The sequence below is a fragment of the Mizuhopecten yessoensis genome, unplaced genomic scaffold, assembly GCF_002113885.1.
Source record: "Mizuhopecten yessoensis strain PY_sf001 unplaced genomic scaffold, ASM211388v2 scaffold10603, whole genome shotgun sequence".
NCBI classification, from domain to species: Eukaryota; Metazoa; Mollusca; class Bivalvia; order Pectinida; family Pectinidae; genus Mizuhopecten; species Mizuhopecten yessoensis.
In genome coordinates this window covers 565813-592353 of record NW_018408629.1, presented here as the reverse complement: position 1 = coordinate 592353, position 26541 = coordinate 565813, and the positions used below count along the sequence as shown (strand labels likewise).

General features: G+C 36.5%; 1 protein-coding gene across 1 annotated transcript; it reads left to right on the top strand.

Moving 5' to 3' along the window:
* Positions 1 to 858: 858 nt before the first annotated feature.
* Positions 859 to 25954, top strand: LOC110461372 (NACHT and WD repeat domain-containing protein 2-like). The gene is made up of 7 exons (XM_021514820.1): positions 859 to 1213; positions 14495 to 14716; positions 15971 to 16059; positions 16254 to 16370; positions 17252 to 17438; positions 17804 to 17929; positions 18873 to 25954. The coding sequence occupies exons 1-7, from the start codon at positions 1186 to 1188 to the stop codon at positions 23450 to 23452; spliced, it is 5349 nt and encodes a 1782-aa protein (XP_021370495.1). The 5' UTR covers positions 859 to 1185; the 3' UTR covers positions 23453 to 25954.
* The last annotated feature ends 587 nt before the right edge of the window (positions 25955 to 26541 follow it).

The following is a 26541-nucleotide window of genomic DNA, read 5'->3' as shown; positions in this document are numbered from 1 at the left end:
TCCATCAAACGGACGCCGCAGACAGACGGACGAAGGGGAACCTGCAAACACTAGCACCTCCTCCTTCTACTGCATTGTGATCAGAAGCACGCAATTTGAAGAATAACACTTCGCTTGTTCATGCACTCAAACTGCCCAATTCCCATTGAATCAATTGATTTAATAAAATATTTTGAAATGAAAAAATGCACTCATCTATGTTATATATACATGACCTCTTGTTACACATATTATGTGTGTCTGAGTGAAATAAAAATCTTGAAAATCTTGTTCGATCTTCTTCAACGCAACCGACTGACAGTGCAGTTAAAGAGAGTTCGCTTTAAATGGCTGCGTTGTTGCCTGGTACAACTGTCGGAACCACTAGATAATGAAGAGAAACTTAAATATGGGAACAGGTTATGATCTTGTCATGAATCGGACTAAGGTAGGCACAGCATTTTACCTGTAATACGTACCTATACGTTTACCGCAATGTGCATTTAAAGATTTATTTTGATATCCCGAAAATTTCTTGGTCTAGATTAATACATACACAATATACGAAGATTGAATCATTAAATGATCGCTGATAAGTGTTTGTTTTTCTAAACTAGCTGTACCTGACGCCCTCATTAGAGTCTGTACGGTATTTCGACAGGTACAGTTTAATTCACATTAGAATATACTACAGATTATATACCATAAACTCTTTTCGTACCTCACAGTTCGTATAGGTGTTATACTTACAAATGCAAAACTGACCTGACTGAAATTTCATCCGATTATTGTGTCATTTTAAATCTAAACCGTTAAGCCTCAGTGGATTTCAATAGAGTTTTGTACCTCAGTATTCCCACTCAGACGACCCCACATACACAGATATGGATTTTAAAACTGTATATCTCTGTTCGTATTTATCTATATTGGGACACGTCGACAGAAAGTACAGACACCGTCAATAGTTAAATTGACAATATTACCGATCTGTTGTTCTAGAGAGCTCGCTCTTCAAATAGAATGCTCACAAGAGCTTTTAAAGTACGACTATTGCAGTTAAATCCTTTGAAGCGGCAGCCATATTGGAACTTGTGCGTCCTTGGTAACCCACAGAGGGGCTTAGGTATATACTGGACGGGTGTTAGTATTACGTTGCGTGTAACAGTAGGAGGTACAATGTGACGCTGTGAGGCCAAATAACACTAGATGAAGATGAACGGAGTTTCAGATGACGGTACGTTATTAATTAAATTTATTAATTCATATAATTAAAATAATTGAAAAGATAAAGTCGATGTGCATTGTAATGGTAATACTGGTAAGTACGTTGGCAGGTTTTCCTACATTGGCTGAAGATGAATGCTATTTTAGATAACGTAATTAGTTAATTGATAATGTTAATCATTATACTGCAAAATCAACTATTTAAGCATGCATAACGTAAGAAGGTTTTCCTATATTGGCTGAAGATGAATATTATTTTGGATAACGTTATTAGTTAAGTGACATGTTAGTTAATAGATAATCAACCATTTAAATGTATGCCAATGTGAATTACAGTAATTACCAAAGATAAATCCATATATACGTTGGCAAATCTTGTTCTAATGATGAAATTATAAGAGGAAGTTAATCAATATTGCTATAATTTTTTTTATATAATAATAAAATTAAATATGGAATTAGAATTGGATTGGATTTATATACAATTTAATCCCAAATGTACTTTGATAATGATACTGACAAACACCGTTTCATAGAACTACAAAAATCACGGTCGAATTTTTTCATCTACAAGTTGAAACATATACATTATGACTACAGTGTACAGTATTTTTTTTTTATAGCAGTCAACCTTCATATAAAACTTAAATTTAAGTGTTTAATCGAGGCAGACGAATTATGATAGACATTACGAGTTTTAATCGATTTATATGAGAGAAAAAAAATATGATTCTGATTATGAATTATGAATTCGATAGACCAAGTTGGCTTATAAATGACATTCGTGAATTTTGCGAAGAGGTCCATTTAAAATAAAGTACTTAATGTCGATAAAAGTCCATTTTTCAAACAGTCTATCGACAAAATTAAAGTGCCCATTATCGTATATTTATTATGTCAATGTACTTTGAATAATATATATAAAGTAAGTCTGATGAATTTATGAATATGCAAATATGGTTCGCAAACAATGTTAAATCCATTTTACAAATTCGTGGATTTGCATAAATTGGTTTATGTTCTTATATTAGTAGTTTAGTACGTAATTAGTAGGCAGCGTAGCTAATCCTTTTAGCTTCATGAATTATTAGATGTAGATATCATCAAATCAGTAATTTGATCCATTGAATGGCTCAATGACTTAACGAGATATTGATGGATTAGGTCTTGATTTGACTCATTCATTAATTGGTAGTTGATTCGAGCGAGTGGTTGATTGATTGACTGACTAGTTGGTTGGTTGCTTACTTGCTTGGTTCGTTCGTTTCTTCGTCCATTCATTCATTCATTCATGCATTCATTCGTTGGTTCGTTGGTTCGTTCATTCATTCATTCATTCGTTGGTTCGTTGGTTCGTTCATTCATTCATTCATTCATTCGTTGGTTCGTTGGTTCGTTCATTCGTTCATTCGTTCATTCGTTCATTCATTCATTCGTTGGTTCGTTGGCTCGTTCATTCATTCATTCGTTGGTTCGTTGGTTCGTTCATTCATTCATTCGTTGGTTCGTTGGTTCGTTGGTTCGTTCATTCATTCATTCATTCATTCATTCGTTGGTTCGTTGGTTCGTTCATTCATTCATTCATTCATTCGTTGGTTCGTTGGTTCGTTGGTTCGTTCGTCCATTCATTCGTTGGTTCGTTGGTTGGTTGGTTCGTTGGTTGGTTGGTTCGTTGGTTCGTTGGTTCGTTGGTTCGTTGGTTCGTTGGTTCGTTCGTCCATTCATTCGTTGGTTCGTTGGTTCGTTGGTTGGTTGGTTGGTTGGTTGGTTCGTTGGTTCGTTCATTCATTCATTCATTCATTTGTATAGTCGGTTTATGGTTGACAGGTATACTAGCTCATTTAATGCTTGATTTGTTGTTTGTGTGGTTGATGATAACATGCTAATTTAAAAAAAAAAAGTTTCATGGTTAAGTGTTTTCCAAAATGAAAATCAATGTCTGCTGTGATCGTTAGATGCATGAAATACAATTCACGATCTACTCGACAGCATTCACAAAAAAAATCATCAAAGACTAGACATTTGAAGAATATCACCAGAGGCGTGAACCGACGTGAGTCATGGCACCCACTTAAAACGTCACAATATGACGTCACGATTTAAAATCATGAAAGTAAGTTTTTGAAATCATCTTACTAAAGTTGTAAAAGGCTGCTGGAAAAAAGTGACTGAGAAAATATGATAGTCTCATGTTTCAGGCATGTCACCGGGGAACATTACACTTACCCTATTACATATTACTGAACATATATGTACACATGTTTGTAAAATCGACTTCAGTTGCCAAATGTGTAAGAATGGTATATTGTGACTGATATTAAAATAGAATTAGTTATAAAAAAATGGACGAGATATTCGATATTAATTTCAAATAAGCGCACATGAAAGTAAAACTACTGCACATAGACAAGTCTACCTTCGGATCGGTCACATTTAAAGAGGCAATAATAAACTAACCAAACAGACGATAATACAAGTTTATATTTACAATACCTCCGACGGTGTTAACAGAACACTTGTGATACATAAGTATATTGACAAATGTAACGCAGACAAAATATGAAATAACATAACACACGAGGAATTCCAAATATAAAATGATCATGTTGAAGAGATTCAAATACCTTTTGCGTTATGTGTGTTATTTGATTATTGACACAGCTTTAAACTCGAACAGGCTTTAAATTATTGCATTGTGTGTCTACATTTTAGCACAATACACCGCCCGCACACTGGCGAGTCGTATTTCTAAAGACCCCAAACCAACAGTTCACGGAATCTGCTGTTGACGTTTCTCTGTTATTAGTTAAGTGGTGTATTGAACATGAGTTTGTTTGTGGATATAATGCCCAGCCATCTTTGAAATTAATCTCCTATCTGTAATAAAGAAATCGATGATAAACTGTACCGTTAATATATTACCGTAATGCTGCCAAATATTCCGTAATTTTGAGCATTTATTTCTTCCAAACAGTGTTATGAATATGAAGTAGTAGTCGATGATGATAGTATAAAATACATAAGTATTCAAAAAAAATGTCATATTTGAAATTAATGTCTCTGTCCGTAAGTTGCATGTTTAAATGTACTTTATTAAAACTGACGTAATACCGTGGTATTAAACCGCTAAAAACCCACCATCCAAGTTCGTCATCACTGATATCGTTGCTATACTGTAGTATAAACTTTTAAGTTAAAACTGTTATAAAAACCTAATGTCCAGTCATTTCTGAAATTGATATTCCGTTTGAAATTTAGAAAATATAATTATAAATTACACAGATTACTGTAAATTATACAAAGAAGCCTGTCGTGTGTCACCTCTATATTGTTATAATTATGTTACCGAACTCAATATATATATACCCTAATCTCCAGTAATCGTCGACATTAATCTGCTGTCTTAACAATAATCCGGATAACAAATTATATATTAAACTCCCCATTTCAAACACAGAATTAAAAAGGAATCTCCATAGTGCTGACATGTTACGGTATGAACAGATTGTAATTAAAAAAACTACTTCCGGAATTTACTGTATATGGTAGGAGCTCATGATATTCCGGATAATTTTAATTCTACAAACCCTGCGTTTGAAAGAAAGATGCCACTCGTGTAAGAACGGACCCAAAATTCCGGATTTTTGAATGATACAATTAGGTAAACGGACCTCCAATGAAATTCTACACTGCTGCATTAGGGCTATTGTGACAAAATATACCTAGATCAACTTGGATATAACATTTTAAAGCCATCAACATTGGACTCATTCAGTTTACAGAAATCTATTGAAAACAACTACAAAGTCGACGGACGTTGAATACACATTTGCGGTTTTCTAGACTTGACATTCGAACACAAATACGTATTATCCACATTTTAATTTGATTTTCTTCATGGCTGCCGTTCAATGATGTCGATATTTAAATGTCATAATAGATTTTAACGTTATATTTACTTAATGAAGTCATGTACTGTACAGAGCTGAATCGGGAAATTCGTATACATTAGATTTGTACTTTATTGAGAAGTAAGTTATTGAATCCAATAAAGGACGAGTAAATCAAAGATAGTTGTCGTCAAAATAAAGTTTTTTTCCAATAATTTATATACAACACGTGTCAAGGGGGACCCTCAATTTAACTTATAACATGTACCAATTAAACTGTTTTGGAAAAATATATATCTTTTCAGAGAAATCTGGATTTTTTTAAATTCAAGATTTGTACGTGTTTGTTGAACTTAGATGACGTCAGTTTATAATTCTGCATTAACACTTCCTACAAAATCGATCGCTTTCAAAGAAATAGAAAGGTGTCGTCTGCTCACATATCAAGGCTGCTAAGTATTTAATTAGGAATTACTTTAATCTCAAGCTGTTTGACGAAGAGCAAATGAGAATAGGGATCTTCGATAATACTGTCCATCCTATTTATCCGGAAATTTGATAATTCTTTATCCGGAATATCTACCGCATATGGTTTTGTTTTTATAAAAGACGCATATGTTGTATTGCGTACCTGTAGTTTTTATCAGTGCAGTAGTGCGCTTTCTGCCATTAATCGATAGCAGTCTGTTTTAGTTTTGATAAAAATATTTGCATACGTGTTTTAATGAGTTAAACCTATTGACTTCTAGGCGTGAATGAAGTCAATAAATGAAGGAAAAACTATGCAGGTATTCATGATTTATTACTGGTCGGATAAAAGATCCGGATACAAACACCTTATCACGGTTTTAGTGTGAAAATAGAGAGTTTGCGTGTCGCTGAGGCAGAGATTTTAACAAACACGTTATCAAGTAAGGAACTTCATACACAAGAGTTTCACGACAAAGATTGTCTCTATATAATGGATATGTGCAATGCCAAATAGGATGTACTTGACTGTTCGATTGCTTTGATTTGGTCACGACCAGGAAAGAGATCATTGGATACCCAAATTAAATATGGAGGTGCATGGTGGAGAATCTAAAAACATTATTTTGCTGAAAAATGGTGGAGTGGCTTCTAGCGATATGGAACCATTAACAACGACTACGCCAATACCTAACGTGACAAATTGTGCTAACGAGAGTTGTAAGTTGCAATTTACATACGTTATTTTAGTATACACTCACTAGCTGGTTGCCAGGATTTATATATGAGGACCGTGTTAGAAACAATGATGCTTCAAGCCAAATTTGGTTGAAATACGATCACTTATTCAGGAGGAGTAGACTTTTTAAGGAAATAATTGACAGTATGGTATAAGCTCACTTTTGGTCCATACGACCAGACAAGCGTTTGACCAGATAGGTGGGAAAGGGGGTGACAATTCACGAAATTCATGAAATTAATTTTGATGTTTCCAGACATTTTAGGTAAATGGATGTGTTGGTATGTGTGTCTGTAAATATGATTGTTTTGGGGTAATGACAAGGGAATGGGATAAGGGGGTAGGGGTCCACGGAAAAGAGGGGGGGACTACACTTAACGTCTTGATCCCTCGCTGTTGATTGCATTGTAGGGCGCATACATATCTGACGCGACAATTACGGTAGCGCTGCTACATACAGACATTGACACTAGGACGGCAAAGCATTGACTAAAATCAAGTACCTACTCAAAACTAGAACTCTTCTGATCGACATTTCAAAAACTGACAAGTGTTATTCAAAAAAATATATTTTATTGTCGAGTATTGATCCCCTATTGATCACCACTCCTATCTACTGACGACATAGACGCGATGTACGTGTTAAAAATCACCTGGAACCACGCCTAAATTATTTACGCTATACTCCAGTGATGTTTGCGGAGAAGTGTAAAAATAAGATGCCAAAATCGATGAAAAATATAATCATGGTACGAAAATTTAAAAAATGATTAAATGGTAAAACTATAGTTCTCATGTTGTAAAATGTTTACAGCGAAGAATATGTTTTCTATTCCAATCGTTTACAATGTAGGACATATCTGATGCTTCAATTATTTATAATGTGGAGCAGAGATCTGATGCTCCAGTTGTTTACTGTTCAGAATGGACAGACAATCTACGTTTTGATTTCCACAATCGATAACTATATAAAACGTATTATATTATCAAATTACTCTCCCAAGCAAGTTTTTGTTCAGGCACTAGACTTGTGATTTTTGATGCGATGAAGTCAGTTGAGATCCAAACATACCAACTCCGGTCCCTGTGTCCGCACCAACAAAAATTGCATAATCGGCAATATTCATGTTTTTTTTCTGGTTTGGTATCGATTGCAAAGTGTTTGAGCTTTAAACCTATTTCATACCTGGTGTAATATGTGTATAATGGTACCTAATTATATATGTACATATCAAGTATATGTAATTAAAAATCTTAGTCTGTGTATAAAAATCCAGCATTTCAATGCATATATGCATTACATTGCTATTTCAATATGTATTATACCAATAACAAGCGATCAAAAGAAGCGCGGCCTCTTTGATGTCAAATAAAATTTAGAAATTGAAAAGCTTTTTAAATATTTGGTACGAGAATTTGTCTAAAATTGAAGGTTGAGAACGGACGTACCTTACCTAACACATCTTCATGAAAAACATTCATTCAAATTGTTCAACCTTTGAGAAAAAACTGAACCCGGCCCGATTTTTTATGAGCAAAAGTGTTTGGAATGTTTTTACTGTTTTTGAACGACCAGTGTGCCTATACAGCGTTGTCTGCTATTGTGCTAGTCTGTTTAATGTTTTATTTTATGATTCTAAAGTTCAATTTGTTCATTTATGTCCTTGTGATCAAATGTACTCTGACCTCAATCTTTGTTCACCTGATCCCCACTTTACGTTTGACCTGGAGAGCATGTCGACCATTAAATGGTTATGCTATAAAATAATAAGTTGGACGTAAAATAGAGATTTGATTTACCGTTTCAAGCGTCTCAGCGATTGAACAAAATACCCGGGGCGACACAGACAATTTTATTGACATTTGTAGATATTTCTAGAAATTAGAATACATTGAAATTACTTTCGTTATGGGATTTTGTCAACTCCTTTTATGTTCTGCACTGCGTTTTCGTGTCTTATCTGAGTGCTAGGGTACGGTAAGACGTTTAAATTAAATAAACTAGATCCGAAATTTGCTATTTTGCAACCAGTATTATCTTACCTCGCATGATACTAATTTAGCAATTTGGTCATTAGAACCATGTTGATATACAGTCGAAAATAACGACAGACGATCGTGTAAACGCTGTTTTGGAGTAACGGTTTTATCGCTTAAGTCCTTGAAAAAATCCCCTATAATTTATGGCGTTCTGATTCCGAATGTGACCTAATACGGAGAGATTTTTTAAATATCCCCTTCAAAGCCAAGTGTCTTAGAGTTTTGAGAATGTTTGTAAATCCACGTAGCTTACGATGGTAGTGTTTCTATCCCTGTAAATCCTTATACGTCAGTAGAATTACAGAAAGCTTAATTTTAAGATAAATCACCAGAGACAGCTACTAGACAAATCCACCAAAGTTTTGGACTTTGTCAACAACGTAGCATGGGGAGTTTATCATCAAAGTATTCCGGCTTTGTCATCAAATTTCGGGGACTTTGTCATCATTGCATGGGTACTAGTACATTAATAAGCGGGGACAATGTCATCAATATAAAGATACTTTGTCATCAAAGCGTGGGGACTTTAGTATCAAAGTTAGGAGAATTCGTCATCAAAGCAGGAGTAAAGACTCTTTTTAGAGTAAAGAGTAAAAGCCAGCAAAGCATAGTGACGTCATCAAAGTTAAGGACTATGTCATAAAATGGGGACTAGTAATTAAATATGAGGACATAACATGATTTAATGAGTCACTTTACTTAAGAAAGTGTATTTAGATATTTGTAACGTGACCTATTTTAATTCATACCCGAAGAATTTAAAACTTGTATAAGCCAGAATGTAAGAACATATTTTGTCTACATTTCTGCAAACTGGACCAATGTAAATAAAAAACCTGCCTTTCCCGAACAAACGATTGTCCCCAGTTGTATTACAGCAATATTCTCCGACTACCGATCGGTATAAGTAGAACCTTTATATTTCGAAAACCTGTCTATTCCGTGTTGAAATATTTGTTGTTGCGCTCGGTCCAGACTTTACAAACTATTGATAGAACTTTCGTTAAATCTAACATGTTCATTTACGTAGTGTGTTATAAAGATCGATACGGATGGTCCACGGTTCCCTGGGGTTTATAGGCAAATAAATACAAAAAAATACCAGGAACATGAGGCCCAATTCTGTAATAGGCCTGGGTGTTCTGATATTTTTGTGTTTAGCTGTCTATAAATACAGGTAGCTGTGCACGATGGTCGACTGTTCGACTATCATTTTTCATTAAGAGATAAGTGGCATATAATAAATCAGTGTATAAAGCATGCATAGACTGTCTAATGTATTAATGTGTGTTGAATTATATTTTCCTACATAATATGAATTCTTAATAAGAAATGTCTAAACAGGAACAACATGGTCACCTTGTGTCATACCTTACCCCGACCCATTATCTGATATATATATAGTTATATATCCTTAATGGGGTCGATACGTGCCAAACATGAACTCCTGATCATGATCAATATAAGGGTTTTAAGTCAGCGGTAGGTATATTAGGTAGATACAAAGATATGATTAATCAATTTGTACGCATACATGTTTTATATGTTTATCATACCTGGGTGTCCAAATCGATATCTGACCATCAGACACGGACGTTTAATATATTTATAGTTGAAATGGCCTAAATGATTAATCTATAGCTACTGGATTCGATGTCAATGCAAACAAAACAAATATATTCGGGCGAGGGATGATTTTAAAAAACATTTTCTTTGGGAAAACCACGCGATTTTTACACGATTAGAGGGTATTATCTTAAATGATTAGTTTATAGCTCCTGTAGGCGATGTAAATGCAAAAAGTCTTTTGAAAGGGGAGGGGGATTTTTTGAACATTTTCTATATGAAAATCCTGCTATTTTAACACAATAGGATAACAGCACAGACAAGCCTACGCCTGAATTCTACTCTATGGGTTCGGAAACTTAGGGAAATTGATCTACATGACCCAAATGAAGGACTGTGAGATAATAATGAAACTTAAATACTTACATGGGAATATGAACGGCAAGACCGGGATTCGAACCAGGGCCCTCGTAATTCTAAACGGACGCTCAACATGGGCGCAGGCAATCGATCCACTCTTGTTCCGTCGCACATTCATATAGGAGTTGAGCGTCCTATGAATGGTCAGGTCAGTTTAGAAAAGAGACTCCTTTTATTAGTAGTAAAGCAACTTATTGTTTATTAATAGTAATATCTTATAATATTTATGAAGTTTAAGCATGCATTATATACAGAATTGTTTCATTTTTATTTTCAACTTTGGTATGAGCACAATAGTATTATATTATAAGTCAGTCAAGGATATCATCAAGTAGACATGCCAAAATGTTCTGATAAAAGTAAAATTCTGTCCATACATACGCTGCACCCTTGATCGTAAGTACACCATTTAGTATCAAAATGCAGAGTATCACATACATGTTTATAGAATCACGCCTTGTGTACTGTGCCAGCAAGTCGTCTTGTTAGGAAATCAAATATAAACTCAATAATGATATGTTTGGTGATTAAAATTATAACCTGCGAAAGAGCTGAGCAAACTACTGATATCCCCGACTTTTTTTTAATAAAATCGTTTAAACCCCTTCACCCAAAATGTGTGCAGGGGGATATTTTGTTCGTGTAGATATTGAATTCAGTTTACCTGTGTAGTAAATAGCCATTTACTGTGTGTATGTGTGTTTATACAATACGGTGTACCAGGTAATATGCATTCTAATGCGATCCAACTTTTGACATTTTCAGGGTTGATTAAATATGAACTAGATAAGAAATCAATAATAAAATCAATTATTACCTTTGTGAGATCCAATTTGCCGCATGATTGCTTGGCAAAGTCGACATGGATCTATATAGCGATAATCCGTTTTGTCAGTGATAACCCGATAGTCAGGGATTAAGTGGTATTATGTAGATTACACTGTTTTATAGCGTCTTACAGCTTTTTTTACAGTTACAAAAACAGTACTATATGTTCAATAGCCTTAAGTTAGCTCATATGAACATAGAAACTGCATACCAATTTTAAACTATGAACGTTATCGACGTTTTTTTGACAAGCTATATAAATATATTGCTGTATAATACTGACCGATGATAACTGAGGACAAACTTCTTCTGCAGGAGAAAGGCGTGCTTCCCATTCCCTTTGTATAGCAACGAGATGGACCACATGATATGTTTAACTTAGTCCTGGATGACGTTGACTTTTATGCATTGGTGAAGTCACATTAAAAAGTTGAAACAGTAATGGGGACTGTTTCAAAAGTCCCTCAAACTGTCCTCGCTGTCGTAAATGATGCAATTGAAAGTTTTTGCAATTAATATCCTTTACTAAGCTGGAGCAAAATCAGATATAAATAGGATCTGTTGGCATCACATTGGCGTATACATGCATTGGGAAGAGTTTACAATGCCATACTACCCCCAATACCTGAGAAATAGAGATGGACCGTTGGCATTACCTTGGCGTCCACCGATAAACGTGTCAATCAATCAGAGGACACAGCGGTAATCTTTGATGATCGAAGGAAATTTTTTGAAACTGTTAATCAAAAGAAAAATGAGGGGAAAACGAAGAAAGAATCATTATAACAAGGAGACAAAGAAACGTAGCAAAAACAGTAAGTTCCCAAACGTGTTTAGGGGAATTAACTAGCCTTTCACCATAATGGACAATGCCACCTTACAATGCGTGTACTGGGGAGCAGCTGTAATACACAATGGAGAAGAAAAAATGTGTGTGATGAAAAGTTGAGCTTCCTCGGGGGCTATAAATCTCAATTCTGACACAAATGTAAACATATCGCTTCCTTGAATCCTTAATATCAACAAAGCGTTTAATATCATTCGCATACAAAGGCCTCTTTCACGAATACACACAGCTGTCTCGGTATGTATTACCGTGAGGTCAGGTACGACATAAAATTAAAAACGTTTTCCGACCTATATAATCCGTCCCGACCGAATTCCAATGGTGACTTGAGGAGAATAATACCCATTTCTTCTCTATTATTGACGAGTTAATTTAAAATCAATAAAATTCGAACTTTAGAAACAAACAATGCCACTGTTTTTACTGTGATTTATAAACTTAAGTGGGATCTTAGCGTGCTTAATACCACAGTATCATTCGGCACGACCGATATATTTTTATATGATCCATGTCTTAAATATCTAATTAAGATGCACTTGTTTATCATCTACCATCATATTTTATTTTTGGTCTTTTCATTTCATCTATTTTCTTCATGTCTTTATTTATATTAACATATGTGCAAAGGTGTTGACTGAGGATTGACACTCGTCGTCCAAAATAAAAAAAAATAAATCAATGGAGTTACTTAGAAAATCACTGATTTCTAAAGATTCGCAAAAAATATGATTTCAGAAGGATCAGCAAAACTTAAGTAGCACAATTTAAAACCAAGCATAAAAATAACACTTGAAATCCGCTGTATGATATGTACTTATGTTTGTCAACAAATATCATTTTAACAAAAAATGATTTTTCTTCGCCATCAAGTATGGAGTGGCTGTGTGTTTACGGGCTATTCTATATCTAATCAACATTATGGTACTGATGTTTAAGGCACGTCGCTGTTTCATTTTATATGTGAACGGGTTTCACATCAACCTCCGTAACACACTATTGTTTGTATCAAGTACAGACTAGACCTCCTGTGTCACACTGCATGGCTCTATGAGACAACTAAATGATAGCCCTGGCAGAATCGGGGGATCTCCTTCTGTGTCTTCCAAATACGGGACATTAGACAAATCCTTTATTGATTTGCTGCCCGTTTTAAAACACTTAAGCCTTCTATCTTTTTTCTTCTTATCTGGTCAGACTATTTTAAAAGAATAATGTTGCCTGGTAGAGTGTCAGGCCCCCGTATCCGGATTATGAAATTTCAGTATTATGACACATTTTATTATAAAACATTACCATTGAGTGGTCCCGTCAATTGAATCTTACTACCAGTAGCTTTTGCTAATACGTTTATATACTAATAATAGATACTCAGAAACTATTATAGTGATCACCCTTTATTCCCCCCAACATACTGAATTAAATATAATTCTCGTGTAGATCTCCCCATGTTAACGGTATAAACACATATTCTATCTCAAAGAATCAAACGACCAAGGCCAAGTGATTGCGCTCAACACCTCATATATGATTTCAAATAGCCTCGCCTCAGCCAAATGTTTGTCTTTGTTCAATACTGACGACAGTGAAGGAGTAAGTGTTATCACTACTAAAAGTCAACAAGGCCCTCAGCCCTGATGGTCGGGGTAAGATGGTACTTCACTCGTGTTTACAACCTGTCGGGTAGGAGATACTCGAGTACGTATAGATCACGTACTTCGCTTGTTGTCATGTGATCAACCACCCGTGTAACTGTGTCTAATCACCATTAATACATGAATGAATAAAGAATGAAAACGAACGGAATGAATGAATGCGGAATGAATGAATGAATGAAAACGAACGAAATGAATGAATGAAAACGAACGGACGAATGAATAAATGAACGAACAAAAACGAACTGACTAACGGACGAATGAATGAATAAGTGTATAGATAGATCGATCGATCGATCAATTCGCAATCAATCAATTTATTTATTGGTGCATAAAAGCTTTTTTTTTTTTTTTATAGTTCAAGAATTTTATGAATAAAACAATGAAGGATGTATTCTTGCAATAGTAAGTTATCCAGTTTAGGTATTAGTACCTGAATGATTGAATATGTACATCCTTAAATACAAGAGTGAATAGCCTCTGATGTCAACTATGTCAATATCAATTATTTGTCGCCATAACATGAAAATTAAGAAATAAAACAATGACAGCAGAGGTATTCTATCACTGGTGGACTAAGAATTATTGTAAATACGTTAGAAGATATATAGTAAATGGTTAACATTTGATTTTTAATTTTACCGGTGTATCATACCTGTTTATTGAATAACCGTGTCTAAATGTATAACATTTCAGCGAGAGACCTTTTTAATGTCTCCCTATTCTGTGGCTACCGTACGCGTCTGCATGTTATTTCGACTTGAGCTGATTCAAGGATTTCTTTAACAAACATTTACATAGCAATCTCAATAATTGGTTGCCAATTGTTCCTTTTTTGCAGGTGCGGAATGTCACTTTCGGTACCGTCATCTTGATGACGTCATTGAGAGCGACCAGACTCACCAGAAGCGGGCGGCATTGGAGGCCCCGCTCCGGTATGAACATCTCGCTGAAGAGGAGAGGGCGATGGTGGAAAAGCTACTGATGGGTGGCCTCCCCAGGGCGGATATGCCCGAGCCGTCGCCAAAAATTGTCAGACTCTACGTCAGTTCCGCCGGATATGGTACGTAAACACCCCAATAAAAAGCTGCAATGGATATATATATAATTTGAATATATTTAATTTGTACATTATTTAAAAAAAGTATTAAGCAATATTAAAGTAGACAATAACCAGACTAATGATAGTGATGTATATGTCAATTTGTTTTGCACCCTAATGCTACGAAAGTTCATTTATAACCTAGGTCAAGCGGAGCTTAATTTCTCTTTTACTAGCTGTTTATAAACACGCTTGCCTCGAAGTTTGTGTTAAGATGAAGAAATCATCAAGCTTATTTTAACCAGCCCTTTCTCAAAAATGAAATCGTATGTTCTTACTTAGTCGTTTAAGGCAATGTCTTGTTCTAAAATCAGTACGTATTCATGTGCTGTTCACTTAAAGACCCATGTAACACTCTCAAAAAGGCAATATGTATTCGAAACTGATTTTTTTCCGGAATGAGTACAACGTTGATAAACCATTTTTGAAAAGAAAAGTATACATTGTGGGACTTTTATGAAAACTATGGAGATAAAATAAGCAAAACAATAACCAACAATAGTGTTCGAGGTGTAAAAAATCAGTGGGGCTACACTTGGATTCGAATTGGACTTCAAATTGTTATACTGTCGCTCTATATGTGAAATTAAGGGGAGGTTACTGGGTATATGAAAACAACGGTGAAGTTGGAAAGGGATCCTTAACTTAATTAGTACTACTAGTATTACATTGCTTTTTCCCGTAACGAGAAAAAAGGGTTGTGGTTTTAGTACAAGTAAATTATACATGATATAAAAAAAACAATTTATCACATGTATAAATAAAACGTTCGATATTTACCACATTTTTCTCGTTAAATGGATTTGTAATTTGAATATATTAATTGTTTGTTCTTAGAGATGGAAAGTTTTTGGTCTATTTTACGCTCAGAATTAGGCAAGATACCTTACTATGATCATGATTCGGGAAAAGTAAATGATATTTAAATATCAACTGTGTTTATTTTACAAAAACTGAAAACAAGTTATTCCAACTTATATCCATGCCTCTTGTAGGCCCAGATGTTAGCGCGCGTGGGTCTTAATGTTGGAGGACACCAGTGTACCGGAGAAAACTCAAGTTGTCGAGTAAGGTGACCCTATACCTTTTCACGTCCGATCGGGGAATCGAGCCCCGGCCGCCCTGTTGTAAGGCGAGAGCGTTATCCACTACGCCGCCCGATCACCCACATTATATTTGTTAACAGTTATATAACATTAAACCTTCATTTCACAGATACAGAGGCTGAGAGGACTGCGTTCATGCTGCACGTCTACCCGGACATGCGCGAATACTGCCGGGACCAGTACGGCATTGACTTCCAGGTAACGTTACTTCCGGTATATCTCAACCGAATCGATGTCCAAGTCGTAGAGATTTACATCGGACTCAATTAAGAAGATAGAATATTGATCGTAATTGCAAATTGATAAAAACGTCATGATTCCACTTTTATAAACATAGCCTTAGATATGTGACATCTTTTTATATTCTAAAATTGACTTTTAACCTTACACAGGCTATTGACTTGAAGTGGGGCGCTAAGACAGAAGGAATTGTTCCCATGCCAACCGACCAGACCTGTTTCCGGGAATTCCGCCATTGTCGTCAAACTTCCATGGGACCTGTCTTTCTGGTACGAAATCTCACCTTATTGTCACACACAATATATTTAGCATACTTTTGTTCTTATTCTATCTAAGTACTAAACATGTAGAATCTACCACCCAATATCAAGGTTCGTCTACAATCACTGGTCTTCCCTTCACCATCAAGTTCGAGGTCTACGTTGGGCAATCGCCAGGTACTATCCGTAGGTCGATCTAAGTACTTAACATGTATAATCTACCACCCAATATCAGGGTTCGTCTACAATCACTGGCACTCCCTTCACCATCAAGTTCGAGGTCTATGTGGGGCAATCGCCAGGTACTGTCCGTATGTCGGTAATTTTTCTCCGGGTACTCCGGTTTTCCTCCATGACCTTAACCTAGCACGTCCTTATTTTAAAGCAACTTTTAATATGACTTTAAGCACAAACAAACCAAACCAAACCATATCATATTAGGCTTATTCAAAAACACATAAAAATGTGTAAACGTTATACAATACACATATCTATATTGTATTGACTATAACGGTAAGTAGAGGCACAGAACGAGACTATACGGTGGGTAATGCACGATGAATACAATAACGAATGACGATATAAGTTAAAATATAGGCGTGTTTGGATTTTGAAAATAGTAGTTAGGTAAACTTAGAAAACAAACCAGCAACTACTTCTCACGAAGATACAGTTTAACTTCGTTATATAAAGCCTGTATCTTTATCGGTGTCTATCACTAGCAGTTTAATCAAATGCTCCATCCATTTCAAACTTCATTATGCAACAAATTCGCGAACTCTCTCTTTAATCATGTTTGCTTGACAGGATTTTAAAAGTTTAGTTGTTTTATTTTCAAAAATAGGAATAGTAGTAGGACAGTTCTAGTTAATGTATTAACATTTCTACAGGGTTTGATTGGTCAAAAGCACAGACGTTACAGCCCTCCGGAGGAGATACACAGGTCAGAGTTCGAGAGAATTTACGAGGCTTTGGTCAACAATGATCATGACGTCACGTTGTTGGAGACGTACTACAAAGAGGACACGAACGTCACGCCAATAGTACGTCGTCTGACCGACCCTGTCGACATCATGGGTGAGTGTGACGTCACTAGAGACACATATCTACCTTCATATTTACCAAACGAAACTTTTGGCGTGACGTGTAATTCTCTACCTCGTCGTAAATATAACAATTATGACGAAACTGATTCTGTATACAGTATATGTACCTCATTTATTTCTTTTGAATTTGATTGTTGGTTGTCATTCAAATCTTTTTCGTGAGAAGTTAAATTTTCGAAAGATGCAATATCATACGAACGCTCCTGTTTAACCGTCTATAAAACAACTGTTCGCGAGATTAATAACCTAACCAAAGTGAATGCTCACGTACAAACGTAATTTTCAGTATGTCCACAGAGGAACGTCATTAAGATCAGTATTGTTTTCTGTTTGTAGGCTGTGCTCTCCCCGCCAGTACATACACGTTAGCTAAGCTACAACACCTGTTAGCTACAGGAGCAGACCTGTGTCTTACGGACAAATCAATCAATGAGACGGACTACCAGAAATATCAGGCCTCAGGTACATAAACCAGACGATTGCTTAAAGATCCCCGTACCACTGCCAAAACTGTAAATACGCATCATAAATAAGACCAGCGTTAACTACGGCAGTGTTTAAGATGGCCGTACCACTGTCAAAACTGTAAATACGCATCATAAATAAGACCAGCGTTAACTACGGCAGTATTTCAGGATGGCCGTACCACTGTCAAAACTGTAAATACGCATCATAAATAAGACCAGCGTTAACTACGGCAGTGCTTAAGGATGGCCGTACCATTGTCAAAAACTGTAAACACGCTTCCGAAACCTCTTTTTCTGGCATGACTTTAGCTTTGATATATCGGTCCTGAAAAGAAAACCATACCTTTCGGAGCCTGTAAGGAATATAATAAAAGCCAAATATACAGAATTTGTTATGCAAAATTGTGCTGAGTCTGAAAATTTTGCGGGGCCAGACCTTGATTTGAACTCTGGAATTCGAATTATTATACTTTTGCTTTAACCGACCGATCTACCTGGTCAATGGAAATGTCCTGGCACAACTGTACTACAGTTATTTCCAAAACCAAAGTAAAGGGAGGGTACTATATATACGGGAATTTGTAGTGTTTTGCCTTTAATGGGACAGGAATCCTTAAATGAACAATAAGATGAGCCATTATTATGTATCTTGTTTAAAATTTATAACTTGTTGACATTAATTAATGGTGGACTTTTAATAAGGTTGATACGTTGACTTATAAACGTGACAAAGTTACACTGGTATTTACCGGTATTAAGTAGGGAACTTACATGGGATTAACTGCTAATCCGGTTGTTTAATCAATAACACATTAGATACTATGTAGCGTACGTCAATTGTTTTCATCTCAAAAAAGGTAAATGTCACACATTTCAAATTTTGTTTAGTTAATGTAATTTCTAAAAAAACGTATTTTTTTTACATTTTCTTTTTTCAGATTTGCACATGGAAGGACTCTATGAACTGTCGCCTGAATCTAGAGCAGAGAAAAGTTTGATTTATATACGGGATTTCACTAATATGGATAAGCTTCTGAGTGATAGCGCCAAACATGAATACATAGATTTCAATCCAATTACCAAGGAAATTGATAAAGCAAGTGTTCAAGAACTTGACGACCTCAAATCCACGCTCAAGTTTCTTCTTCCAAGTGCAAACATAAATGAATCGGAAATAGAATGGGCTGGAAACGGTTTGAAAAATTCGAAACGAGACGAATATCTTCAAAAATCCTCTCGAAAAATGTTCAGTTCCCTGAAAACGCTTATCGACAGGGCTGTGGAAAAACGGAACCCTTTGGTAGAAGATGAACTTTACAACGAAGTGTTACAGCATCATAACATAGCAGCAAAACTGTGTCCGAACGTCCACGGCCGTTCTGAAATCCTGGCTGCCGTGAAGGGGTATCTACTCTCTGAAACGGACCAACCCCTAGTCATCTGTGGCGAAGCCGGGAGTGGAAAGTCATCGGTCATGGCAAAGATAGCTTTAGATATCAATGTTGCTATACAGAACAACGATTTAGCCATGAGAACTTCAATCATTTGTCGATTTTTAGGGAAAACTCAGAAATCTCTTACAGCACAGCAACTGTTATTTTCGGTGTGTCACCAGCTCGCTTTTGCTATGGGGAAATACCGTCACGAAGTCCCCAGCGACTATAAGACCTTAAAACTCTACTTCATTGACTTGCTACAACGTGGTGAGTTTGGTGGTATGGTCATCATTCTGCTTGATTCACTGGACGTATTGTCCACATGCGACAATGGGCACAAACTTGAATGGCTGCCGTCTCGAGTAGCGGCCAACATCAAACTCGTTGTCACCACCAGTATGGAAAGTAAGGGCACTCTACAACGTCTGACGAACAAGTGCCCCACAAACATCCACGAACTTAGTCCATTCAGTCCCACGGATTGCGAGGATATTGTGAAACATCTCATGAATACTCGTGAACTTGCTGTGACGTATAACCAGTGGAAAACGATCAAAGACGCTTTTAAAGGGTCGACTCTGCCACTGTACGCCACATTAGTCTTCAGTGAGGTGTGTCGATGGACATCGTATGATGACCCGAACGTCACATTATTGGGTTCGTGTGTCGAAGAGATAGCAGAGTCCGTGTTGGATCGTCTGGAGCGGAAGCACGGTCGATGTCTCGTATCCACCGTACTGGGGTATATCACAGCAGCGAAAGCAGGACTCAGCGAGAACGAACTTTTCGATATTCTGTCAGTGGACGATGTGCTCTTAAACAATTTATATGTAGAATGGCATCCGCCAATCAGACGGTTCCTGCCAAGACTATTCACGGTCATCAAACATGAACTGATTGACTACATCGAGGAGCGAGAAATGGACGGCATTTTAGTCTTGTTTTGGAAATGTCGACTGTTTTCATCCGTAGCGGAATACCGCTATCTCGAAGACGAGACATTCTCACAGCAAATTCACACAAACATCGCCGACTACTACTTGGGAAAATGGAGTGGGGCAAGCAAAAAACCATTTCAATATCCATCGACGCTTTTGGCAAAACAAAAGATGGGGAACTCCGAGAGTGAAGCCTGTCGATTACTGCCCCGGCAACCCTACTTATTTGGAACGTCAGAAGTGGATGAACGATACAATCTCCGAAAGATGACACAGCTTCCTTATAGTCTGATGATGAGCGACCGATACGATGACCTTCGTGAAAAAGCTTTTTGCAACTTCGATCATCTGTACTATCGCATAAAGTCGTCTTCTTTGCAACAGCTGCTGACAGACATCGACATGTTTGAGGACAGACAGACAGCGTTGGTTGGCGACGCACTCAGAATGTCAGGATCTGCTCTGGAGATGGATTTAAACGCGTTAGGGGTCGAGTTAACGGGACGACTGATTCCGCATATCAAGACCTACCCATACATCAAGCAGCTCATACGTCAATGCGATCTTGCCGAACAGAAGTTCTGTCCGTTAGTGCCAAAATGTCAGATATACAGCGCCCCTGGTGGTCCACTGCAATACGAATGTGATGTCGGCGGTAATGTATATTGTCCGGTAGACATCGACGTGTTCTCAAGCGAGGACGGCATTTTACTGACAGCGAAACCTTACTATAGCTCAAGAGTACGAGTGTGGGAGTTATCACGAGGCGATCCAAGACCAGACATGATGATGCCAGTCGGAGAAATCCATCCGACAAGAAACGGCAAATATCTAAATGTTTTCCAGAATGATCGCTCGGTAAAAATATTTAAGTCAGACTGTGGAGAATTGCATGGAGAAGTTGAATACGGGCTTGGCACCATGTCTGATCTGGAGGTATCTAACAAGTATCTGGTGTTTGCAATAGAAAAGGGTGCTGGACCGTACGTTATCGATCTTACACGATGTGTACTTCTGCACAAGTTCAGCTTTCATACACACGCGGTTGCAATCAATCCAAACGAAACTCATTTAACATTTAACTCCGGAAGAACGCTCATTCTGTATGAGCTGCCTCTAATGGAGCGACGATGCGTCGCACAAACGAGTGATGTTCCACAGGACATCATTTTCATTAGTAAATCACTCACATGTTTTGTCCTCACTAGGAGCAAGATGGTCGAATCAGTATTCTTTGACATTTTCAACAGGAAGTACCAAACGAACTGTATCCTTACTGACCTCGAAACCAAGGAGTGTGTTCTTTCACACACCGAGAAATACTTACTAGTTCGTTCCGCAAAATGTTTGTACCAAGTGAATGTCGAAACAGAAAAGATCATCAGGAAGTACCAACAACTCCCAAATGGAGTATTTGTAGACCCCTCATCTCAATACACTGGGGCTGGATTCACACCAGAAGACGAGCTGATCGTGGCGTCACGTTACACGTATTTGGCAGTTTGGAGCGCAAAGAACGGAGAACCACTTCGTGTTCTTCAGGCATCCGTGTCTCCGATCACGAAGATATTCACATCCGACGCGGTGAACAAGTGCGTCAGCCTTCTTGAGGACAACTCGTTCCAGGTTTGGAATCTGGATAATTTGGATTCAGACATCCTTCACTCAAACGAAGTCTTTCCAGGACCTGTCAAAGGAGTATCAGTTTCATCTGCATCAGGGAAAGTGGTTGTCTATGAAAGTCGAGTCCCGGAAGCAAAAGTTTTGAGCATGGACGACGGTCGAGTATCAGATATCCTTCAGCATAGCCTTGAATCTGAAGACAAGATCAAGGAGGTACTGTTCTCACCAAACGGTCGGTATATACTTACACGTGCGTATCGAACATCAGATCAAGATGAAGACAATGCAGAATGGAAGGTCTTAAGAGATGACATTCTCTGGGATATGACGGCCAATAGAAAAGTCTATCAGCTGCAAAATGATAGGTTCGTAGTTTTCAGCAAGGACAGTAAGCTATGCCTGATGATCGCCTGTCACAAGCATTCACAATTCGACTGGACAGAAAATGCCTACAATCTTGTCCTTCTTCAGCCGGACTCGGGGAATAGCGCATCTATTGATTTTCCAAAAAACACAGAGTTTGTTTCCGATCCGAAAATTCTAACAACGGATACGACAAATTATTTCATGTGTGTCGTACAAACGTGTATGAAGAAGGAAAGTCCGGAATCATTTATGGAGTCTGTCCGCTGGCACGAAATACGTCTTCTAGTCAGAGATCTTTCACATGCTGGGAACGAATGTGTTTACCTGAGAGTACAAAATGCTTTACCTGATGCAAACGAAACTACACAGTTCCTCGACGCATTTCCCGTCGACAATGACAATGTCTTACTCATCTATGGAAACAATGTGGAGAGCTACACTTTCGATGCTGCGTTAGGAATTGTCAGACCCCAAACCATTGAAAAAGGAACATTGCTCTACAACGTAGAGAAAGAAGTCTGCCTCAAACATATCTCGTCTTTTCTTGAACCAAGTACTGACATTAACCACATACAATTTTCCTCTAAGTTCAGTGTTGTCCTCGACAATAAGACGAACATCTACAGCGGAAGTAATTACACAACTAAGTGTAAGTCAGACATGGAGTTCGCACCCAACACTGCATGTTTGGCATTGGACGGAAGGTATGTGGTAGGGCTTTCGTCCAATTTCAGAGAAGTGATCGTGACACGTTCGAGCGACGGTTTTTTGAAGGGTCATCTGTTCGTACATGGTCGAGCAACTTGTTTATCCGTGGCTGCTGACGATAGAACAATTGCGGTAGGGTGTGAAGATGGACGCGTACTTATTCTGAGCCTAATCCTGGAACTTTCTGACCCAGTCACAGATATAATTGAACGCTTTCCTAGTCGATTGCATGTACCTGATTCGAGCAGGTCTAGCGAGAAGGAACTCATCAAGGAAGACATCCGACGCATGTCGTGTAAGACACCGGACCTGGTGAGATTGTCGGCCCGGATACAGAGCGCCAGAGCAGAAAACAGACGACCACCCTCGCGTCAGATGATATCAACTGCGGTAAGGATATCCAGGCAAGCCAGCCAAGTGAGATCCGAAGCTTGTGTCATTCAATAGGGGAACTGGTATTGATAGGGATAGCAAAAGGAATATAGGGCAAATATCATATTCTAGTTCTGGTTCGTCAAATTAGTGAATATTTATTTTTAAAAGATTATTAAAATGTTTGCTCATAACTGAAGCTCAACCCTGCAGAAATGTTTATAGTTAGCACACAAATTAATTACAATGTATTATATCATGAAAAAAGAGTTTTTCATATTTATTCATATACATAACAGAAATGTATGTAAAGGTATTTTGTAGATCTCAAGTCTTATCATACAATTAGACAAACAGGATGTTTTTTAATAAACATTGTAATGCGTGAATAATTATGGCATTTACAGGGAATGTGATGACAAAACTTTTTTTTATTATCATAAAAACTAAAACCCATTGTTAAAATTCTGCTTTAGCGTATATATCGTGCACATTTGTTCAATGAACAGAACAGCTATCTTCCCTGGAGAGTCAGTGGTATCCAACAACACAACTACGACGTCATAATAAGGATGACGTCAACACATATGTCATGACATTAAAAGTATATATGAATGCCATCAAGTATGAACATTTGGTAGGGTTATATTGTGTCAACGCTTTTATACAGAGGTAAACATTACCAATCAAACACCAGCGACATCATTCAGTAATTAGATGAGTGTTTACAATTTCGTGACAGGCCTCAATTTGTCAGTTATGAGGATCTCATCATATTATATAACGTGCCAACAACTTGTCTATGTTTTATTATATTATATATTAACACATTATATAACATTCCTTACCTCTTGAGATGTGTTCTGTTTGCATCATAATATAGGAATAAGTAAAGGGAGGTAACTGGACTTCATTCATTTTCTGATATGCATGTGCACTGCCAACTCTTTTGACAATTCAAGTGAAACCATCAAGCAATATTTCTCAGACTTGCTGCGGATCCCACTATAAGCTTAAGAACACAGCCTTCTAGCAAAACTGAACACTTTGCTAATCTGATCATTCATTGCATTTATTTTAGTGTTTGTATTTGAAGTGAATTTATTTCATCTAAAATTTATTTCATCTAACTTATAAAATGCCTCTGTAACATCTAATAAGTTTTCTTACACGGACTTATTGTGAATTATTATATCCCGACTTTTCGAGATTATATGGTTTTATGTTCATGAATTAATTATTGTGTCTTATAATGATATTTGTAATACTGTTGTACTTTGTAGATATGAAATGCAATTTTAGATAAGAATCCCATCTTTCACAGGTTATTGAAGCATTAGAACATTAAAATGTTTCAGTTTTGTCAAATAATATTAATATAATTATATACATAGTTAAATTATTCAGTTTCATTGTTGTGTATATAGTAAACAAAGATCTAGAAATCAACAGTTTGTTTAGGATAACAGAGGGTTTTTTGAGAACTTCAAATTAGAGTTCTGCATAACGAGTTTAAATATTTAAAATGTATATACTTATGTATCTATAGTGTCAATCTGAAGGTGCCAACACAGTGCGTACCGTATTTGATATAATTATCAGCACCTGGAACCTTTATAGAAGTGAGAAAACTTTAACTTTTTTTGAAATATCAAATGCACGATACTTTTTCTATTTTGCTTGATTCGAAAAGCAGAATATTGTAAAATGAAAAAAAAACCCGTTGTAAAATGAAAAATATACAGACTATCAGGTAACAATAATGACTTGTTAGACCATGAGGCTATTTTGAACTCCATTAGAATAGAAATCTTGTTTTTAGGGTTGAATACATACATCAAATACAGGTATTTGCTCTTTCATCAACTGTGATATGTATAAAACAAATGTTATATAAACGACAATATATGTATGTTCATTGTATGTATACATTCTCTCGAATGTAGATTTTTTTCTTCATATTTAATGATATGTTCAAATGTTCAACTTCAAAAGCATGTTTTCGATGCTGTGTTTGGTTTACAACTTCATAAATACGTAAAGTCCCGCATGAGAATTAAGATTTTTTCGGAGGGTGTATTAAAAGGAAAAAAATAGTTGCCATTTCCGCGATAGGTCATCTTCTTCAATCTTGGTCTATACCAGATATACTTTCTACATCATGTATACCGAAGATTACTGTAAACGTACTTTTATTTCAGCATTCAAATTTCAGCGCAATATCGAATTTTAAAAGATTGGCGCTTTGAAGAAATGGCACACACAGACAATCTGCGATAGAAAACAATATACAGGAACATCGATTTGTGCGTACTTTCTAAAATGCGAAAAACGGTAAAATATACTTTATATGTCTCTGCTTCACTTCCATATCATTTTTTGCGAAGCAATAGTTGCATATTCCTTGTTTACATTTTCTGAATAAATATTCGTGATATGCTTGAAATCGGGAGAGTAATTCCTCGTGAATCTACGTGCAAATTTCACTTATTGTAAAGTCTGGGTACAAACACATCAAGTCTGTCATCTGTAATTGCAATCATCAAACAATTACAGAATCTGAATAAAATATTTGATAAGCTTATGACGGAGTTTTCTTCATTTGTTCCTTAAGTATCTGTGGTTCTGCTTACCATTAATTTCACTTTGTTTTGTTTTGATCTTCAAAATTATGTATAAAATATGTCAGCATTTGATTAATGAAATATAAAAACAACACAACTGAATCTGCTAACTGTTTATGTCACTATATTCTTTTATGTTCACATTTCTGTATAAATACATCATCATCATCATCATCATCATCATCATCATCAGGTATTCAAAGCCATCCATGAGCCTGTCATCATGCCTTTAACCTTTATATTGGCGTAACAATTGTAAGGTGAAATCTTAGTACACAAGTTACGCATAACAAACATTATATATGAACATGTTTACTGCATAACACAGTAGTTTATACAGCTATCTTTTAATAATTTATTTATTCATTAATTTATTAAGTTTATGTTTATACAATCAGAACAATAAAGACAAGATCCGCTACACTGAAGTCATGGTGACCATCTTATTCAAATATTGGTCAAAGAATTAAAACAGCACATGGTTAAAGTAGACAGGAGCTTAAGGAGCATTTGGTTCAAATACAATTTGTGAAATTGAGA

Excerpts from the sequence above, each read along its gene's own strand:
- LOC110461372 (XM_021514820.1), top strand. The coding sequence starts at position 1,186 with ATGAAGATGAACGGAGTTTCAGATGACG. Across the intron at positions 1,214-14,494 it reads GAACGGAGTTTCAGATGACG|GTGCGGAATGTCACTTTCGG; the intron begins GTACGTTATTAA and ends CCTTTTTTGCAG. Across the intron at positions 14,717-15,970 it reads CGTCAGTTCCGCCGGATATG|ATACAGAGGCTGAGAGGACT; the intron begins GTACGTAAACAC and ends TTCATTTCACAG.